The following is a 21243-nucleotide window of genomic DNA, read 5'->3' as shown; positions in this document are numbered from 1 at the left end:
AACATTCATAATAGCCCCTGGGGAAATGCCTACAATGCAGTGCATTGAAACTGAAACACACCAAATGCACTTCCTTTTAAGGTGCAGAAGGTGTTCATTTCCATTTCAAAGAAGCTTTCTGTCAATCAATGGAGTGTAGCACGTGTTAGATTTTTTTGGGGCATTCAGTAGAGTGGCCAATTTATTCAAAGCTAAACATTGCTTGACATTTATATCTCAGTCTACCCAGCAAACGTTTGAATGCATTATATCACTTTCTCCTTTAGAAAAAGCTCCTTGTGTGGGAAATCCTAAACTGGCAGAAAATAAATCTTGGAATGAGCGACCCTGTAGAACACAATGGGGCATCACATACTTGTCAACCCTAGAGTGATATTGGCTTAGTCTGGAGAGACACATAATTGCTAGCCAAGTGCTGTTCTTAGACAAAGAATAACACATATATGCAGAGAGGTAAAAAGAGAGCTGCCTCATAGAATTACTACAGTTCAGAAGGAGGCCATTCAGCCCATCGAGTCTGCACCAACCCTCTGAAAAAGGATCGTACCCAGGTTCACTCCCACTATAACCCCACGTAACCTGCACATCTTTAGATTGTGGGAGGAAACCCCCAGGAATCTAATTCAGAATAAATTAACAGATATCTAAGCAAATGATCAGATTGACTAACAGGTCTACAGCTGTAAACAATATGTAACACCATAGGCTCACAGTAGCCAGGACCCAGAAATATCGCAAATAAAATCAGAAACCACTCCAAAATCCCCTGGAGACCATAGGATTACATTGGACAAACAGCACAGAAATCGGCCATTCAGCCCATCCAGTCTGTGCTGGTGTTTATGCTCCACTCCTGCCTCCTCCCATCTTTCCTCATCTTTTTTTTAAATTTAGAGTGCCCAATTATTTTTTTACAATGAAGGGACAATTTACCCTGGCCAATCCACCTAACCTGCACATCTTTGGGTTGTAGGAATGAAACCCATGCAGACACAGGATGAATGTGCAAACTCCACACGGGCAGTGACCCAGGACTGGGGTCGAACCCGGGTCCTAGAACATAGACCATACAGTGCAGAAGGAGGCCATTCGGCCCATCGAGTCTGCACCGACCCACTTAAGCCCTCACTTCCACCCTATGCCCGTAACCCAACAACCCCTCCTAACCTTTTTTTGATCACTAAGGGCAACTTAGCATGACCAATCCACCTAACCTGCACGCCTTTGGACTGTGTGAGGAAACCGGAGCACCCCGAGGAAACCCACGCAGACATTGGGAGAACGTGCAGACTCCACACAGACAGTGACCCAGCAGGGAATCGAACTGGGACCCTGGCGCTGTGAAGCCACAGTGCTATCCACTTGTGCTACCATGCCGCCCTTAATTGGTCCTCAGCACCGTAGGCAGCAGTGCTAACTACTGCACCACCGTGCCACCCCTAAATCTACCATCTTAAGTAACCCTCTACCCCCTCCGGTCTTGTGCAAACGAGTGAGACAGCAAATTTGTTATTCTGCACCCAGTGCATTGGGACATCAAATTGTTCTGCAATGACCCACCCTGGCCCCCAGCCCGCCTAAACACACCCTGAGAATCCCTCCCGAAGTGCTGGTGAAAAGTGACGTTAGCTGCGCTGGCTGCTAACTTCAAAGTACTTGCATCTAATTTGAAGAGAGGAATTCTGAGCCACCCAAAGGAGGTGTAATTGCATCACAATGAACAGTCCGACCTTTGTCTGTCAGACTGAATGCTTGTTAATTATTGATGTACTGCAGAAATTTGAAAGATTGAATAAGGTTCAACCTAAATTCCTAATAATGAGATGGACCAAAGAAATAGGTCACAGTGATTTTTTTTCAATAATCCTCTCAAGGTTTCTGGAGCCTTTTATTCAGTAATTTAAAAAGAAAATCAAGTTATGTTTTGTCATGTGGGTGTTACTTCAAATGATTTTTAATCTGAATCGAATGAAGGGCAATGCTTGTTCCACTTTCCACAGCATAGTTAATAGCAGGCAGAACTAACGTGAACAAGAGCATTTAATTAGTGGCTGCTGTAGTTCTAGACCCCCACCCCCAGCACCCCCCTCCCCCAACTCTACAAAAGTGCATGTTAGTGCAGCTGTGCAGTGCTTTGAACATCTTGATACGGGAACTAGCTTGTTCCTTTTGAAGCAATTAATTCACTGGTATCTCTCACTTGAACTCATTCATTCCCAGGGCTTCAACATTGTGGAGGCCCCTTCCCTCCTCCAGTCTCCCGTGTCTTCTCTAGCCTACAAGGACCCGAAGTTGGTGCCTCACGATAAATATTGCTTGACCTACCACGTCGTTCAGTTTTCTCCACATCCTTGATGGCCAGCCGCTCATCACTCGGTTCCTTCGCTCTTCAAGTTGGATAAAATGAAGCTGGATTTAAAAAGGTCACAAAGCTCCTTCCCCTACCACCCCTGCACCCCCGCCATTGTTCTCTTTGTGTTTCTGAGGAAGCAAGTGGACTTAAGGACTTCTTTTAACACGACTGAGCGTGCGGGGCTTTCACAGCACAGGCACTGCTCATTTTCATTCAAGACCTCTGTTCTGATTGGACCCTGACCTGCTTTATTTGATTTTCCCATATGTTCCCCAGGGGAAACCAATGGAGGCCTGTTTTCTGGGTCGCTCCAAGCCTTTGGCAGGGGCCAGGTGACAGTGTAAATCGAGTAGAGAATTAATCGCTATGAATTCAAGGGGGAGGTGTTGATGTAGTGATATTGTCACCGGACCAATAATCCAGAGATTCAGGGTACTGTTTTGGGGGTCCGGGTTCAAGTCCCATCATGGCAGATGGAATTACTAATCTAATGATTCCATGAAACCCATTGTTGTAAAAACCCATCCAGCTCGCTAATGGGAATCGGCCATTCTTATCGGATCTGGCCTACATGTGACTCCAGACCCACAGCAATGTGACTGTCACTCAGTTCAAGGGCAATTAGGGATGGGCAACAAATGCTGGCCTCATAATAATAATAATCTTTATTATTGTCACAAGTAGGCTTACATGAACACTGCAATGAAGTTACTGTGAAAATCCCCTAGTTGCCACATTCCGTTCTGGTGCCTGTTCGGGTACACAGAGGGAGAATTCAGAATGTCCAATTCACCCAACAAGCACGTCTTTCGGAGCTTGTGGGAGGAAATCGGAGCACCCAGAGGAAACCCACGCAGAAACGGGGAGAACGTGCAGACTCTGCACAGGCAGTGACCCAAGCCGGGTCCCTGGCTCTGAAGCAACAGTGCTAACCACTGTGCTACCACTCCGCCCATTCCTTTAAAAAAAATAAAATTTAGAGTGTCCAATTAATTTTTTTTCCAATTAAAGGGCAATTTAGCGTGGCCAATCCACCTAAACTGCACATCTTTTGGGTTGTGGGGGCGAAACCCACGCAAACACGGGGAGAATGTGCAAACTCCTCACGGACAGTGACCCAGAGCCGGGATCGAACCTGGGACCTCGGCATCGTGAGGCAGCAGTGCTAACCACTGCACCACCGTGCTGCCCTCCATGCCGCCCATTCCCAGTGGTGCCTACGTCCCATGAACGAATTTGGTTCGCCCTGCTTCCCACAAAGAAATGGTTTGGTTGAGAATCAGCCTCAGAATATAATTTTTTGGTTCACTGGTTAAGTGGCGAGAATAAACTGGTGAATTTATCCACAACTAATCTCCCTCTGCAAAAACAGTCCTTAAATCTAGTTGTTTCCGTAGACTCAGAGAAAACTTGGGGAATAAGCTCTATGACATTTGCCAATCCAGCTCTCTTTACCCAAGCTGAAGGATCAAGAAATAGAGCCCTTGTGTTAAATTGCCAATAAAAAAAAATCCCTCTGGAGTGATTGACTCAGCCCCTTGCAAATGCTTTCGCTGAAGTTTTATTGTAAACGTCAAGCTTTATACATCAGAGAACTGCAACTGACCCATGGATTAGCATTGAATCCTTCATTCTTGCTGACTGTTGACCTGCTATACCTCTCAAGAAGATTTATTATTTCTTCAGTGACCATGGTTTTTGTACTTCGATCCTGAAACTGGATCGAACCCTAATGGGAATTATTTGCATTACAGCAAAACCCATTTATACTCCGAAGAGGAGATATCTACAGAGCTATGAAATAGCTGCTCACAGGCAGTCTGTGGCCAGCCATTTTCAAACAGAGGACCAAGGACGACTGAGAAGGCTGTTCAAGTGCACAAAATATGGCCATTCATTTATTTTTAGCTAATGTAACAATTTGGGAGAACAAAACTCCCCAACTCCATTATCCCGTTTCCTGCATCTCACTCACGCAAATCGGTAGGAATTCTACTGGATATTTTTGGAACACTCAAGGAATAATGTTTCCTATGCATCTTTTAATTGTAGGCTACCTGGGATACACCAGTGGTTTCTCTCTCAGCTGCATGGTTTTCTTCCTGATTGTGGTAAGTACACTAATATCACTAGCTTGGTAGATGGGTGTCAAGGTAGATGCGTCTATAGACGATTCTTGGTGAAAAGGCTCTGCAAACAGCAGAATTTTATTCTACAGCCAATAATAATCGGACAACACACAGTGATTGAGATTTGGGACAGGGTTAGGCCATTCTGATCCATAACTCAACTCCATTTTGTGCCTTTTATCCATATTCTCTTGATCGAATCATAGAGTCACAGGGCGCAATTCAGCCACCACATTACGTGGTCCCCTGGCTTCTATTGGCCACACTGCGCCACAGCAAGCTGCTTTTCGGGAGCAGAGTGCCATCGGATCACGCCCATAGAGTTTTACAGCACAGAAAGAGGGCCGTCAGCCCACAGGCCATCAAGCACCTAATCCCATTCCCCAGCTCTCGGTCCGTAACCGTGTATGCTATGCTGTTTCAAGTGCTCATCTAAATGCTTCTTACATGTGGTGAGGGTTCCCACCTCCACCACCCTTTCAGGCAGCGAGTTCCAGATTCCCACCATCCTCTCGGTGAAAAAGATTTTCCTCAAATCCCCTCTAAATCCCCTAAATCTATGCCCCTGGTTATTGACCCCTTTACTAAGAGGAAAGGTTTCTCCCATTATCTACCCTATCTTCTGGGTCACTGTCTGTGCGGAGTCTGCAGGTTCTCCCCATATCTGCATGGGTTTCGTCCGGGTGCTCCGGTTTCCTCCCACAGTCCAAAGACGTGCAGGTTAGGTGGATTGGCCATGCTAAATTGCCCTTCGTGACCAAAAAGGTTAGGAGGGGTTATTGGGTTATGGGGTAGAAGTGAGGGCTTAAGTGGGTCGGTGCAGACTCAATGGGCCGAATGGCCTCCTTCTCACCGTATGTTCTATGTTCTACAAAAATCTATTGAAGTCAGTCGTGAAAGCTTCAGTAGCCATTATAAGGCTAGTTATTGTTAAAAAAAAATCTGTCAGTTTTCATCATGCTCATCATTTTGTGTCAGCTCTGGCTCAGTTGGTAGCACCCTTGCTTCTGAATCCCAAGACTCCTTGAACCGCTCGAGCACTTGAGCACGACAGATGCTCCAGTACTGAGGGAGTGCTAATTTTCAGATGTGATGCTGAACCAAGTCCTAAAGCCTGCTCCACAAGCCCCATGGCACCATTTAAAGAAAAAGAGGAGAGTTATCCCTGGTTGCCTGGCCATCATGTAACTCTCCCTCTCCGTCACCAAAAATAACATTGTCTGGTAATTATTACATTGCTGTTGTGGGAATTTGCTGTGCGCTAATTGGCTGCCACGATTCCTACTTTACAACAGTGATTTCATTGTAAAAACTCTTTGTTGGTTGTAAATTACTTCACTCAAAGGATTGTGAATCTGTGGACTTCTCTACCCCAGAGAATTGTGGATGTCCCATCAATGAATATGTTTAAGACTGGGCCAGACAGGTCTTTGGTCTCTCTGGGCATCAAAAGATATGGGGAGCAGGTAGGAAAATGGAGTTGCAGCTCAAGATCAGCCAAGATCATATTGAATGGTGGAGCAGACTCGTAGAGCCGTGCTCCAATTTCTTGTGTTGTTGTGCGACGTTGAGTGGTTGCGAAAAGTGTGGTACAGCCGTGTTTTCAGGTGGTAAAGAAGGAGGGGCGATATAGAATCATAGAACAATAGACTCCCTACAGTGCAGAAGGGGGCCATTCGGCCCATCGGATTTTCACCGATCCTCCGAAAGAGCACCCCATGTAGGTCCACTCCGCACCCCTATCCACATAGCCCCACTAGCCTGCATATCTTTGGACACTAAGGGGCAATTTAGTATGGCCAATCCACCTAACCTCACATCTTTGGACTGTGGGAGGAAACCGGTACATCCGGAGGAAACCCACACAGACACGGGGAGAAAGTGTAAACTCCACACAAGCAGTCACCCACGACTGGCCAACCTGGGTCCCTGGCAAACCTGGGTCCCTGGCTCTGTGAGGCAGCAGTGCTCACCAATGTGCCACATTGGAGGGGTGCCCTCTGAACATTGGGAGCAACCCCTCCAAGTTCGTACACCCCTTTGTCCCTCTGTACCTGGCCGTCCAACCCTGTCCCCTTCCCTCGGGTGCCCGATCCCTCCCTGCCCAAACACCCTGAGACTTATCAGTCTGTGGTGTGTGTGACCCATCACCGTGGGCTTCCTTGCAGTCCCAGCAATGCCCACAACTCTCTTCTGGCGCTGCTAGACTTGCAAGAGCTGCCAGTCAGTTTAAGTCAGTTGAGGGCTTCTGGTGATGTCTCAATTTGCAAGATGTCAGATCAAGCAATTTGTTTAAAGATTACAGGCAGGAAAAGAGGAGGAGCAGAGATCATCTTGACTATCCTGGAGAAAACATTGGCCGCGTCAGAGAAAATTGGTCTTTTGGTGCTGAATAGAACATTGTGGTCAGACCCCAGCAGGAAGTTTCAATTGTTTCCTGATAGGTTTGATATTGTTGTTCGAATTTTGAACATAGTCGTATCACATTCCTCCCTCACATGTATGAATAACTTAAATCAAACAAACAGATATATTTTAATCAGATACTCTTAAAATGGTGGAGAACAATTCAATTCAACTCCTCCAAGTGTTTGGATGTTCATATTGCCAATAGTAATTTTGATCTTTATTTGGATGTTTTAGGTGATCTACAAGAAGTTCCAGATTCCCTGCCCATTTACTAACATTCATGCAAACAGTTCCTTTCTGGACAGTGTCATTTACGAGAATACTACCAGCTGCAACAACAGCGACTCTCACAAAGTGACCGAGGACCAGTGCTCCCCCCGACTGTTTACCATGAATTCTCAGGTAAAGTATCAGCAGGGTCAATAAGGAAAATGCCTTGAGGTTGTGTACTGAATTTTCGTCAAAAAGACAGGCGCCAGGAGCTGGGAATGATCTCTACTTCGCAAACTCGTCTCCATTAAGGAAGCCCCTGCCCACCATGTTTGTGTTCTGAGGCGGCTAGGCGGGATGGAGCCACTCCCTGTTGACTGCAGAGGCAAGTCCTTGGCTTCAACAGATGGCAGTGCTAGCAAGCGAGAATGCTCCCTCTCTTTACTGATCCATTGACCTAGTCGTGACAGTCAGGCCCTGAAACCTTCACCCCTCCCCTCCCCACCCAACTACTTGCCCCCTCCATGCCTCCACTTATCTTCCTCAGGCATTCATACAGTGTTCACTATGGACAGACCTCAGGAGCCATGCAATAGCAGTTGGAAGTCTTTGAAATGGATATGGAAAAAGAAAACATCCAGCAATCTAAATAGAGCTGTCACTCAAACACACTGAAAAATAATTCCCTCAAGCTTCTGTTGTAAATGCAAACAAACATCTATTTATAAACCACATCAAAGACAGATAAGCCTTTAATAAACTCTTAAAACTGTCAGTCAAACTGAGTATACAACTGCTGAGTTAAGTGGTTCATCAGCCAGGCATTAATAATGGGTTCGGATTTCAAAACAAACCATTGTAGCTGCAGGCAACAGGAGACCATTGAAACTGAAATAACAGGGGCGGGATCCTCTGTCCCGCAGCCAGCCAATGGGGTTTCCCATTGTGGCCATCCCATGGCGTTGGGAAACCCGCTGGTGTGGGTGTGCAGCTGGCGAAGCGGAGAATCTCGCCGACGGAGAATCCTGCAGCAGATTTTTTTTATATTTCAAAGCAAATGGCTTGTCAATTAAAGAGTTCGAGTGGCTGTTTTATTTCGTTCCCGCTTGGTTCGCAACTCTTCTAAGAAGCCATGTGTCCGAATGGAAGGGGCCAACCGTGCGGTAGTTTGAGCTGCAATAAACCTGGCAAGGGTGGGTGCGTTGCATGTGGGCTGGCTACCTTATGCTGCACCAGAAAAATTGCCAGAAATGGGAATGGTGGCGGAAATCTCAAGACCGATTCTTAAAAGCTTCCCGCTTATCTCCTCAATTGAGGAAGAGTAACTAAGCTGGAGCTGTGGATTGGACTCTTATCTATATCAATATCCCACTTTCATTGTGCTAAACAAACTCAATGTTCCACCTGTCTCGTTCACAGACCGCATATACCGTTCCTATCCTGGCTTTTGCCTTTGTCTGTCATCCAGAAGTACTGCCTATCTACACCGAGCTGAAAAGGTATGTATAAGTGGGACTTTTAATTGGGAAAATGGATCTGTTTACTATGGGGGTGAGCCACCATCATTGATGCATGTCGAGTTCTGAAGTCATTGGAAATTGAAGGATCCAACTTTATTTCCAAGGTCTGTGACACTGGGTAGATTCAGTTGAGTTGTGACTTCTCATTACCAGTCTGGGTGTTTCTCAGGGTTAACACACTCCAGCCTCATTTGACGAGTATAGCAGGTTTTGCAGGCAGGGAGATGTTAGGGCTTGGGGCTGCCTACTCTCTGCTTGTCAACAAATGACTTCCCACTCCGATAAAATTAATGGAGAGTAAATCGCAGGCGAGCGGAAGGTCCTAGCTGGGATCATCACGGGAAGCGAGCCTTCCCTGCGAAAATCACAGAACGTTGACCGGATGGAGATCTTGAAGAATTTGGGAGTAAGAGAGAGAGTGGGAGACAAAAGTTCAGTTTTCCTGAGAGTACTGGAAATAAAAGGGAAACAATTTTGCATGAACCTTTGAAGTGGAGAAAGACAGTCAAGAATGGGGGTTCTTTTTATCACCTTTTGAAGAACGTAAATAAAATTAATGACCCTTTTTAAGAGGAGATGAAGGAAAGAAGAAGATAAATACTATGGGTCTGATCTTAACTCTGTGTAAGAGAATGGGTTTTGGGTGAGTTAAAATTCCACCCTACATATCACATTCCCAGATTCGTTGACTCGTCGATGGAAAATAATTGCAAAAAGAGCTACTTTTTAAATGGCACTTTTTAATGTATAGTGTGTTCATACACGGAGAAAATTGCAGCCTGAGGCAATGGATAACTAAGATGCTAATTAATTAACTATGATGCTATTTTCACACTGACTGTAACAAAAACAGCTAAAAACAGTAATACCTTGGCCTGTCTCAGCAATTTAGCAAATATATCGCACTCCCAGTCTTGGGCATCCCTGCTTTCACACTATAAGCCACAAGAGATAAAGGGCAGTCACTGGGATATAAGCTGCCAAGGAAGGTGTTTTAAAATTGAATTCTTTGCAAGCAGCCACATTTTTGAAGAGAAAGCTGCAATGGATTTTGCCAACATTCAGAGGCCAGGAATGCTGCGGGAATGGTTAGACATGTTTTTAAGTCAAGTCAGACAATTCAAGTCAGAAGTGAAGCAAAACGGCGTCTTCTTCATTTTGTATCGTTACACAAAAATGATTTGTGCTTTTTGCATTCAGTGAGTTTGGCCCTAACTGCTACTTTGCATGTTCACCTTATTGTGGGTCTAGTAGTTTACCCATTTGTATCAAATGTGTCATCCAGCGTGTCTTCTTCCTCCTTGGAAGAGATGAAAAGCACAACTACCCATTTACATTCACCATGGCGGATCTTTTGTTACATCTCTGGGGTCTATATAATTGTGAGTGGACATAACCCAGTGTGAATCAATGCTCAGAAAAATAAAATGTTGAAGTGTTACGATGGAACATAAGGAAGTATCTTTGGCAGACCTGAATGTGTAAATTCAGTGTCTAATGAGGAAATCGGTGGAGGTTTCTTCTTTAATGACAATTCCAGGTACTTGTTGTGATTTATGTCTGAAATGTACAACTTGTGTTTCAGCCCATCTAAGAAGAAAATGCAGCACGTGTCGAATATCTCAATCATGGTCATGTACGTCATGTACTTTCTTGCAGCTCTCTTTGGGTACTTGACATTTTACGGTGAGTTTTAAAAATAAATATATCTTTTGCTCAGTTTATAGAATCCCTAGAGTGCAGAAGGAGCCCACTCGGCTCATTATGTCTGCACCGACCCTTCGAAAGTGCATTCCACCTAGGCCCACTCCCACCACCCTATCTCCATAAATCCTTCTGACCTGCACATCTGTGGACACTAAGGGGCAATTCAGCATGGCCAGTCCACCCAACCCTCACATCTTTGAACTGTGGAAGGAAACCAGAGCGCCCGGAGGAAACTCACGCATACCCTGGGAGAAAGTGTAAACTCTGCACAGACAGTCACCCGAGGCTGGAATTGAACCTCGGTTCCCCACGCTGTGAGGCACTGTGCCACCGTGTCACCATGCCGTTTCTCATGCACAAAGGTAGAAACAACATGCCAAGCATGTTTTCCCTCAGGGGACTTTTAGTCAGAAGGATAATAGGGTGCTAGGGGTGGGCCAGCACGGAAATCGGCAGCACACCCACCATATTTAAATAGATAACTAAGGATAAATTAGGCTTGTTACAATTTTAACCTGATAATATACTGCCCACACCATAAAGCATTAGGTGTGGGCAGTCGGGCAGGACTGGGCAGCCCATTTCTTTAAATAAACTCCTCAAACAGTGGGAAGCTAGGCCGTAAAACCCTGGCCTTGGTCTCTTTCCATAACTCGTTAATTTGCTATTCCTGCCGCGTATGTACACCATGTTTGATCTCTAAATCTTTTTATAAATATCCTGATCAGAATTAGACTAAATATTTCACAGTGCTCTTAGCAATGTTTCACAAAGTTTCACCTCAACCACTTTGAATTTTTGATCTCTATATATTTTAGTATTCAGTATGCCAGCCCTTCCGCAACTTATATAATAATGTATCCCCATTGTGTATTCACATTTGCTATTTCCGATGTCACCTTAAATTTTACACGATTAAATATTATTTGATATTCATCGGTAGGTGACCATGGTTCTGCAGACTTTAGGTTATAATCCCTCAACTGAGAATTTCCCACAGATTGTTGTGTGGAATCACATACTGCTTATTTTAGTTATTTCTGCATCCTACGATCATTTTAGCTGAACGCTTACTTCATGAACTATATTCAAATTGTCGCCAGAGCACTGAGTGTGGCTCACCAGAGGTGTGATTTGTTTTTAGTCCGAGGAGTCAGATAGACAACAGCAGTTTCTCTATTCCATAAATCTACCATAGCCACTGTGCAGTACTCAGCAATTCACTTCAGCAGCCAGGCTCTCTTGGTACAGGATGGTGAGAGATGAGAAACAGCAGCAAGTAGGTGGGGATTTTTACACTCTAGCTTCATATTCCTAGCACATTTTGGCGACTAAACCAGTGGCTAAACTGAGGCTTGGAAGATGATGGCTTCTGCCAAAAGGACAGGGTCTGCCTTTTGGCAGAGCCAGGTGTTCTCAGAACGTAATTCAGCAGCGATGAGGCAGATGGTGACATTTGAGACCAGTGACAACGCAGGTGTGAGCAGTGGACAAGGTCCTAGGAAGGCTCATCATCTCATGCATTGACACGGCTTACTCTCGGGTCCAACCCCTGCGCACTCACCTCTGTTGCATCTGAAATCCCAATACAGTTTTGGTCTCCTCGTTTGAAGAACGTTATGGGGTGGGGTCCTCTGGCCTCCCAGCAGCATGCTCCTCAGCAGCAGGAGGCGGCACATCATTCGCTGGTGGCAGGATTATCTGCTCCCACTGCTATCAATGGGATTTCCCATTGAAGCCACGCAATGCCGCTGAAAAACCCGCAGGCAGAGAATCCCACCTCCCGCGGCCAGCCGGAGAATTACGACCATAATTGCTTTAGAAACAGTTCAGGGAGGGTTCACTGGACTCATTCCTGAGATGAAGGGGTTGTCTTGAAGGTTGAACAGGTTAGGCTTCCATCCTTTGGAGTTTAGAAGAATGAGAGGTGATCTTATTGAAACATATCAGATCCTGAGAGGACTTGATAGGGTAGATACCCAAAGAATGTTTTCTTTTAAACGGGAATCTAAAACTAGGGGACATAGTTTAATAATAAGTGGTCTTCCTTTTAAAATAGAGAGGAGGAGAAGCCTCTTCTCCCAATGCGTGGAATTCTCTCCATAGAAACTACAGTGCAGAAGGAGGCCATTCGCTCCATCGAGTCTGCACTGGCCCTTGGAAAGAGCACCCCACTTAAGCCCACACCTCCACCCTGTCCCTGTAACCCCACCTAACCTTTTTTGGACACAAAGGGCAATTTATCTTGGCCAATCCACCTAGCCTAGCACATCTTTGGACTGTGGGAAGAAACCTGAGCACCCGGAGGAAACCCACGCAGACACGGGGAGAACATGCGGACTCCACACAGACAGTGACCCGAGCCGGCAATCAAACCTGGGACCCTGGAGCTGTGAAGCAACTGTGCTAACCGCTGTGCCACCGTGATTCCCCAGAGAGCAGTGGAGGTTTGGTCTTTGAATTTATTCACAGTAGTTAGATTTGTTAGGCAAGGATTATGGGGGTGGACAGGAAAGAGGAGCTTAGACCACAACCAGATTGGCCACAATCTTACTGGAATGATGGAGCCGGCTCAAGAGCCAAATGGCCTCCTGCTGTTCCGCTGTTCCTATTATTTTGAGTTGGTGCCAAAGCTGATTTTACAAAAATCTTGTCATTTTTCTCACACTTGATTCCTGCAGGTAATTGTCACAGTGCCAGCTCTGGCGCAGCTCTGGGATCACTTTCACCTCTGGATCAGGGTCCCACTTCAGGGATTTGAATCCTAAACTGGGCTGACACTCCCAGGGCAGCACGGAGGAGGGCGGTTCTGATTTTTACGTGCTGTTTTTCAGATGTTAAACCGAGGCCCTGTCTCCCCTCAGAGGTGGATGTGGAGGGCCATAAATCTCCGGCTCCTCCCGCTGTAACAATCTGTTAAGCTCCGATGGTAACATAGAACATACAGTGCAGGAGGCCATTCGGCCCATCGAGTCTGCACCGACCCACTTAAGCCCTCACTTCCACCCTATCCAACCCAATAACCCCTCCCTATCTTTTTGGCACGGTAGCACTGTGGATAGCACAATTGCTTCACAGCTCCAGGGTCCCAGGTTCGATTGCGGCTTGGGTCACTGTCTGTACGAAGTCTGCACATCCTCCCCGTGTGTGCGTGGGTTTTTATACCCACCTTCACATTCTCTTCCTTATAGGAAAAGACTGCCCTCTTTAACAATTTCCAATTACTTCTTTGAGCTAGCCCCATTTTTCTTCAAACAGTCAGCTAATTGGTAACTTCTGTCAACCCACTTGACCTTGTCAATCTCCCAGTTCTCCAGCACCTGTTTTAGGTTCACTAAATTCATAGATACAGGCGAATTACCACTGATGCCAGAATCTGAAACACAAACAGAAAATACGGGACAATCGCAGCAGGTCTGATGGCATCTGTGGAGAGAGGAGGGAGATAACGTTTAGGGTCTGAACAACTCTTTGTCAGAGCTTTGAAATGTCCAGTTCAAGGACATTTAGGGATCAGCAACAATTACTGGCTTTCGCCCACATCTCCTGAAAGAATAAAGAAAAAAATTTATGCCTTATTAAGCCCATTGAGCCCTTTCAGCAATGATGCTGATTTCCATTGACATGCTGTTCGTTGCTAATGTAGGCACGTATTTCTATTCCTGTCACAGAACAGCAGATCTGATGCTCTGTTTCTTCATTGCAGGCAGGGTTGAGGCAGAGATGCTGCATACGTACAGTAAGATTGACCCTTTTGATACACTGATCCTGTGCGTCCGTGTAGCTGTGCTGATTGCTGTAACCCTCACGGTGCCTATTGTCCTCTTTCCGGTAAGTGCAAGGACCTGAATGCCATCTTGTTGAAAGGTATAAGACCCTGAGGAGACCTGGTAGGGGTGGATGCCTGGGGAATGTTTCCTCTTCTGGGGGAGGCTAAACTGGGGGATATAGTTTAAAATAAGGGGTCTCCCTTTTCTGGCAATCTCTTCCCCAGATAGTAATGAAGGCTGGGCCTTCGAATTTATTCGAGACAGAGTTGGTCAGACTTTCGTTCGGCAAGGATTATGGGAGGTCAGAATGGGGGAGTGGGATGGGAAGCAAGCAGGCAGGCAGGAAAGTGGAACTGAGACCACAATCAGGTCAACAATGATCTTATTGGATGGTGGAGCAGACCCGAATGACCTACTGCTGCTCCCATGCGCAGAATTTGCCATTTTTTCGCAGCGCGAGGTAGAGAAACCGGCGGGCAGCTTGGAGGCTGACAACCAGCTTTCTCGTCACCTTTTGCAACAATTCTGCAGAAGAGATTTCCTGGCATGATCCACGCGGGCAGGGCAGGGCCTAACTGCCGGCCCTGTAGAGATCAGAAAAGAGAGCCACGATCTGCAATTTTAAAAATGGGGTCCTCACCTCCCCACGATTGATAAGGGGAACCCCACAACACACAACAAGGGCTACTCCTGCCCCCACCTCATCCCCAGCATGCCAAGGGACATTTGCCCTTCCCACGGATAATGGGAACTACCACACACACACACACACAAGGGAACCCCCCACCAATAAGGGGAACACATCCTCCACACAAGCACAAGGGCAATCCACACCCACAGATAAGGGGAGCCCCGCTAATGGAACATCTCTGAGGGACCCTCTGGCACTGTCTGCCAAGGGGCAGTGCCAGCGGCAGTTCTTGGGTGCAGTGGCAGAGGAAAATGCCAGGTGGCAGTACCAGGGGGTAGCAGCAGAGAGCAGTGCTAAGGTATTGCCCAGCTATGTCCCTCTCCCCTGGCGGACTATACCTACCTGTGCACCCCCGGTGGCTTACCTTCACCTGGTTCCCTTTTTTAAAAAACAGTTGGAAACCTTGCCGACTTGATGTCACATGGGCGAGGGGTATTCCAAATGTGTGGGGGCACGCGAATATGGCGGGGACGCCCGCCAGTCATATTAAAATGTCTTGAAATTAGGTTCCCGACCTTCCTGGGCGTGAACCTTGTAACGCCACCGGCCAGAGAGAATCAGAAAATGAGACCTGGCCGGCCACTTGCGCTCAGGGCAAAATCACGGCATACGTTCCTATTATTTTAGGTTGGTGCCAAAGCTGATTTTACAAAAGGTTTATTCTACATTACCTGAATATGGGATTAGAAAACCTGCAGATTTATAGAACGAGTGATTCTATTAGCTGTAAAATCGCTGATCTAGGTCTGAAACACAAGTATTCTTTCACTCTCTTTTGTTATTTTCTTTTTTAATGTTTTTTTTTCTTGTGAAGTGATTCATTTTAGTAGGAAAAACATAGGGAGACAATATAATTCTTCAGGGGGTGGAGGAGCAGAGCGACCTGGGTTCAAAATGCTTTGGAAGTGGCAGCACAGGTTGAGAGTGTGGGTAATGAAGCATACAGTATCCTAGCTTTATTAATAAGGCACATCGTACAACGGAAAGGAGGTTACGTTGAACATGTATAAGACAGGGTTGGGGCCACATCTGGACTATTGCGTCCAATTCTGGACCCCACACTTTATAAAGGATGTGAAGGCATTGGAGAGAGTGCAGACAAGATTCACGAGAACTATTCCTGGAGTGAGGAACATCAGTTATAAATTTGCGAGGACAGGACTGTTTTCGCAGGAGAAAGAAGGCTGAGAGGAGATTTGATAGAGATGTTCAAAATCATGAGGGGACTGGACAAAGTAGACCGAGGGGGAAACTGTTCCCATTCATGAAAGGATCAAGAAGGAGAGGACAGAGGTTTGAAGTAATTGGCAAAAGTCGCAAAAGCGATAGCGGAAAAAAACGTTTTAACACAGAGAGTGGTTAGGGTCAGGATCACACCGTCCTGAGGGTGCGGTGGGGGCAGGTTCAATCGAATCATTCAGAGGGGAACTAGATTGTTACCTGAAAAGGAAGAGTGTGCAGGGTTACACGGAGAAAAGCACTAAGAGAACTACTCATTCCGTGAGCCTCGGTCTGCACTGTACCATGAAAATACTCTCCGTGTCCTTTGATACTTGAAAGTTTCTCTTTCGATCCTTTTTCTTCTTAAAGTTAAGTTTCCCCGTTTTCAACCTTTACACAGCGCAGAATCCAAACAGCAGAGCTAATGTACCACAGCAAAGTAATAGCACTCTTTTTAAACCTTTGAACATCAAAAGGAAATAAAATACTGTCAGAAGACGAAACTCCTAATTGATGGATTATTGGAATTTTCAACTTTTGATGTATTAAAATGCTTAAATGGTTTAATTCCCCCAAAAATGGCAATTGACAACTCTTCAGTGAGGGTAATGATAATCACAGACATTATTCTGCCTTTTAAGAGCCTGTCTTAAAGTTTATCTTCTTTGATCAAGGATTTAGCCAACGGCTTTCAAATCACCTTATATAATTTGCTGTCAAAGTTTGCTTCATAATACTTCTGTGAAGTGCCTTGGGATGTTTTAATATGCTGATGTTGCTATGTAAATACAAGTTGTTGGTGTATAGTTTTTTTTTCCAACGGTGTTGTAATTTACACCCATAGAGGACCAATAGCATAGCCAAGCAATCATAAAGGTTAGAAATTATTGCTTAATAATAATTATGATTATAAATGATATCATCATCAGACAACACAATGGCACAGTGGTTAGCACTCCTGCCTTCTGCACTGCAGACGTTCTATGGATTTTATGGTCATATACCCATGTGGTAGAAAGTTGAATTTGGTTGCGATTGGAATCCCTAATAGCCATGGAAAGTACAACAGTCTTCAGTGGTCCTCCATCATAACTGCTGGATGGCACGGTTACCAGAGGCAGAAATGGGAGGCTGGAGGAATATTCCTGGTGTGCTCCTGTTAATATCCCCTCTGTAATTTTGCTTGTTTGCAGGTGCGCCGCGCTATCCAACAAATGCTGTTCCAGAACAAACCTTTTAGCTGGCTCAGACACATCATCATCGCCATCAGCCTCCTTGCATTGATCAACTTACTGGTTATCTTTGCACCAAACATACTTGATATCTTTGGGATTATTGGTAAGTGAGAAGCAGCTACTCAGAATAGGTGATGGAGATGTAGTAAAATGAAACAGTTTAGATTATGTCTAGCCACCTCAACGGTGCTGACTGATAGTCATAACTCATGTTATAAACCATAGGGGCTGGTTTAGCACAGGGCTAATGAGCTGGCTTTTAAAGCAGACCAAGGCAGGCCGGCAGTGCGGTTCAATTCCCGTCCCAGCCTCCTCGAACAGGCGCCGGAATGTGGCGACTAGGGGCTTTTCACAGTAACTTCATTTGAAGCCTACTTGTGACAATAAGCGATTTTCATTTCATTTTTTTTTCATTTCATGTACATACCGATAAAATAGACACTGTGCAATTTAATATTATTACTTTCTTGCTAATAGAGAAACTGTATGATGTGCAGACGTGGCAATGCCCATATTGACTCCCCATCAATAGCACTGTTTGTCTGAGTCATTTCCGAACAGGGCCTCTACCCGACTAAAAAACACTGTTGAATCAGAGAACTCCGATTGTGGGTGAAACAATGAGAGGGCGGGGCTGTAGATGTGGAACCTCAAATACCCAATGAAAATGAAAAGGGAATCACCCTGGATTCTCATGCTTCCAATTGGCATTGTCCAGGGCCTGTGAGCAAATCAGCTGGGCACAAAAGATGCCATGTGGCGCTATTGCGACGATGAGCAGGGGAGACCCTGAAGTGTTCTGGCCAATATGCCCTTGGCACCCACCATCCGGAAAACTGATGATCAGTCCATGCTGTTGTTCATTGTGGGAACTTGCTCTGGACAGATTCGTTGCCCTGTTTCCTACATTGCAACAGTGACTACACTTCAAAAGTACCTCATTGGCCATAAGCCGCTTTGGAATGTTCTGAGATGGTGAACGATGCTTGACAGGTTGTGGTGAATGTATTATACTAATAATCCACCATTGTATCAGTACCATGCTTTGCCTTTGCATTTGCATCTATGCTATGCTGTTGCCCTTGTGGGCTCCACCTATGGGCCATTGTATGGCATAATCCATAGGGGAATATGTTGGGACACGTATGGGCTCCGTCCATGGCTCCTCCCCTTGAGGGGGGTATAAAGAGCAGTCGACCTGTAGGCGGCGCACAGTATTGTATCAGTCGCAGGCAGGCACTGTTCTAAGTTGATTAAAGCCACGGTTTACTTTTACTCTTGTCTCGAGTGAATTGATGGTCGCATCACAGGTGCAACTTCTTCCTTTGCTCCTTACAGGGGTCAGTAGATTCATGCAAATGCGCAATGTATTGCCGATACTTGTCTAACTGGCAGTGATCTTCTGACCAAATGCTTCCTCTCCTTCCATTGTTCTAATAACGGCAGCTCCTGGCCAGCTCATGTCGCATCACAGGAGGTCCCACCGTCCTCCGAGGCAACATGAGTTATAAGGATGAGGAAATGAGCTGAGGTTTGAGGGAGTGGGGTGAGGTGGAGGTGCGGGGCAGAGAGCAGGTGGTGCGAGATTTGCATTTGAACCAGTAGCTTTATTTTAATTTATTTCAGCAGCTTGAAAAATCTGATCCCTCCTACATTTCTGTCGTGAGCTGTATCCCTCCACTAACTTACCGTGTAGCACCTCTTTGCAACAATGCTTGCACAGATTGGTGCAACTCCTCTTTACCTAAGAACCATATGAAGAGACTTTTGTCATGACTTGATAGCAAGCCAGTCCTTGAAGCAACTTTTGGTACCACAGTTTTAATAATGTAATTAAATCCACATACAGGTGGTGAACAAAACTTATTTTGTTGATCTGTAACAGGTGAGGATTTTTCTCAGTGGGTAGACTGAGGGGCCATATTAACAGAGTTAAACTGTGCTTTTCCAAACATATCCAAAATGTGCCCATCAGCCACTACATTCTCTGAACTTCTCGTGTGCTGTGTGACCAGGATAACGTACAATTGAATTCACAGGCTGTGAATGATCTGCGTGTTAGCATGATATTATTAGTGAAAGCAAATCGAGCCTATCTGAATCCAGAGACTTGGGGGGCGGCAATCGCAGTGAAGATCAATTTACATAGTGTCGCAATGTGACTTTTCATATTTATTTAGTGTATAGGCCTAGCTCTCGATTCCCTGCAATTTATTTTCAACTAAAACTGCAAGCCAACTTCTATTTAAGTCGCCAAGCACTCCCCTAACATTCAGGTCCTATTGCCAATTTTAAAAAAAATATTTGAGCGGAAAGCTGGGAGATTTACAGTCGTGCCTGATTATTCAACCTCCTGTTACAGAAGGCCGTGTTTATCTGTCAACTAGACTGGTGGAAGTCAGGGCTTCAAGTCAAGCTGTGTTGTACCTTTCAGCTGCTGGGCTGCAAGGTTGTGTCACATTTTAAGCACACTTGGGTGGTGCGTTGGTCAACACTGCTGTCTCACGGTGCCGAGGACCCGGGTTCGATCCCGGCCCTGGGTCACTGTCCGTGAGTTTGCACATTCTCCCCGTGTCTGCGTGGATCTCACCTCCACAACCCACAGACTTGCACTTGAACCAGTGCAGGGGAGGTGGGTTTGCCATGCTAAATTGCTCCTTAATTGGGAAAAAAAGAAAACTGTAAAAAAAAAAACTTGCAAGCAATGCACATTCCTGTTGATGATGCATTTACTCCTTATAGCATTTTTGCCGTCGCATTTATTTGATAACAATGTTATTCTTTGAAACAAATCCCCTTACTCATTGTGCGCAATGCCAAAGAGGGGCCGATAGTGTTTGGTACTGTATGTGTGGTATTGTAAATATTCTTTTGAATACCATTTCTGCTTTTAATGAGTGCTACATTTGTAACAGAGTTGGGAAGTGTTTCCCTGACAGAGTATATCAATCAGGAGCTACGTCTGGATTATATTAGTATCCAGGGGCGTCATTCTCCGCCGGCGGGAGTCTCCGTTCTGCCGGCGCCCGGGGGTTTCCCGACGGCGTGGGGCTGCCCCACAATGGGAAACCCCATTGACCGGCCGGCGTTACGGAGACTCCCGCTGGCCGGTCAGCGCAGAAATGTGGCGGGGCGGGATGGAGAATTTCGCCCCAGTTGTCTAAATCTAGGGAGAAAGTTCCGGTTGGGTAATGTATTGGCATGACATCAAGGAGGACTTCTGTTCCGGAGAATATGGGGTAAAACTTGGACGACATAAGTTCTTTGTAAGACACAATTCAACAACCCCCCCCCCTTGCCATTCCCCCACTCCCAATCTATCTGACCCTCCAAAAACTTTACATTACCTCATCTGTTCCACAACCTGGTCTGCTATTTTAAAATAATATTTGATGCAGCTGCGTTGTGAAGACGTCATCGATGGATGGAAGCCTGGTAATGGAATCTGGTGGAACTCGATTAACGTCTGTTAGTTTTTAAAATAAAGTTAGAATACCCAATTATTGTTTTTCCAATTAAGGGCCAATTTAGCATGGCCAATTCACCTACCCTGCACGTCTTTGGGTTGTGGGGAGGAAACCCACGCAGACATGGGGAGAATGTGCAAGCTCCACACGGACTCTGACCTGGGGCCGGGATCGAATTAACGTTGGTTAGAAATACGGTCCTCACCCCCGGAATTGGGTGTTCTGATATTCCTGTTCAGTTTTCATAGTGCAACTCTCACAGTGTTCTGAACCAGTCCCTCTGATCACAGGTTAAACAAGTAGTTTATTCTTCTTGTGTTAAACAAAAACCTCAAAAGGGGAAATGGTGTCAAACTTCAGATGCCATACATTCCAAAGTAAAAAGAAAAAAACAGGAAATGTCAGCGGTGGTGACACCTCAATGAAACAGAATGTTTTAAATTCTCGGTGGGATCCTCCAATAGAGCTGAGGTAGATCATGTAACATTAACCCCCTATTATCTCTCAGAGGCTGTTCAATGTGGAAGATTC

The 21243-nt window shown here is 45.6% G+C and overlaps 1 protein-coding gene across 2 annotated transcripts in view; it reads left to right on the top strand.

Annotated features, from left to right (window-relative positions):
- Positions 1 to 21243, top strand: part of slc38a3b (solute carrier family 38 member 3b) — a 143395-nt gene that overhangs the window by 97421 nt on the left and 24731 nt on the right. For both annotated transcript variants that reach the window (XM_072472904.1, XM_072472905.1), the window contains exons 9-14: positions 4406 to 4464; positions 7126 to 7293; positions 8521 to 8600; positions 10207 to 10307; positions 14035 to 14159; positions 17204 to 17348. In XM_072472904.1, the coding sequence (XP_072329005.1) occupies positions 4406 to 4464; positions 7126 to 7293; positions 8521 to 8600; positions 10207 to 10307; positions 14035 to 14159; positions 17204 to 17348 (678 nt within the window). The remainder of the gene's footprint in view (positions 1 to 4405; positions 4465 to 7125; positions 7294 to 8520; positions 8601 to 10206; positions 10308 to 14034; positions 14160 to 17203; positions 17349 to 21243) is intronic.

The sequence above is a fragment of the Scyliorhinus torazame genome, chromosome 13 (assembly GCF_047496885.1).
Source record: "Scyliorhinus torazame isolate Kashiwa2021f chromosome 13, sScyTor2.1, whole genome shotgun sequence".
NCBI lineage: Eukaryota > Metazoa > Chordata > Chondrichthyes > Carcharhiniformes > Scyliorhinidae > Scyliorhinus > Scyliorhinus torazame.
Note: the sequence above shows the minus strand (reverse complement) of the source record. Positions and strands in the feature narration are given on the sequence as shown.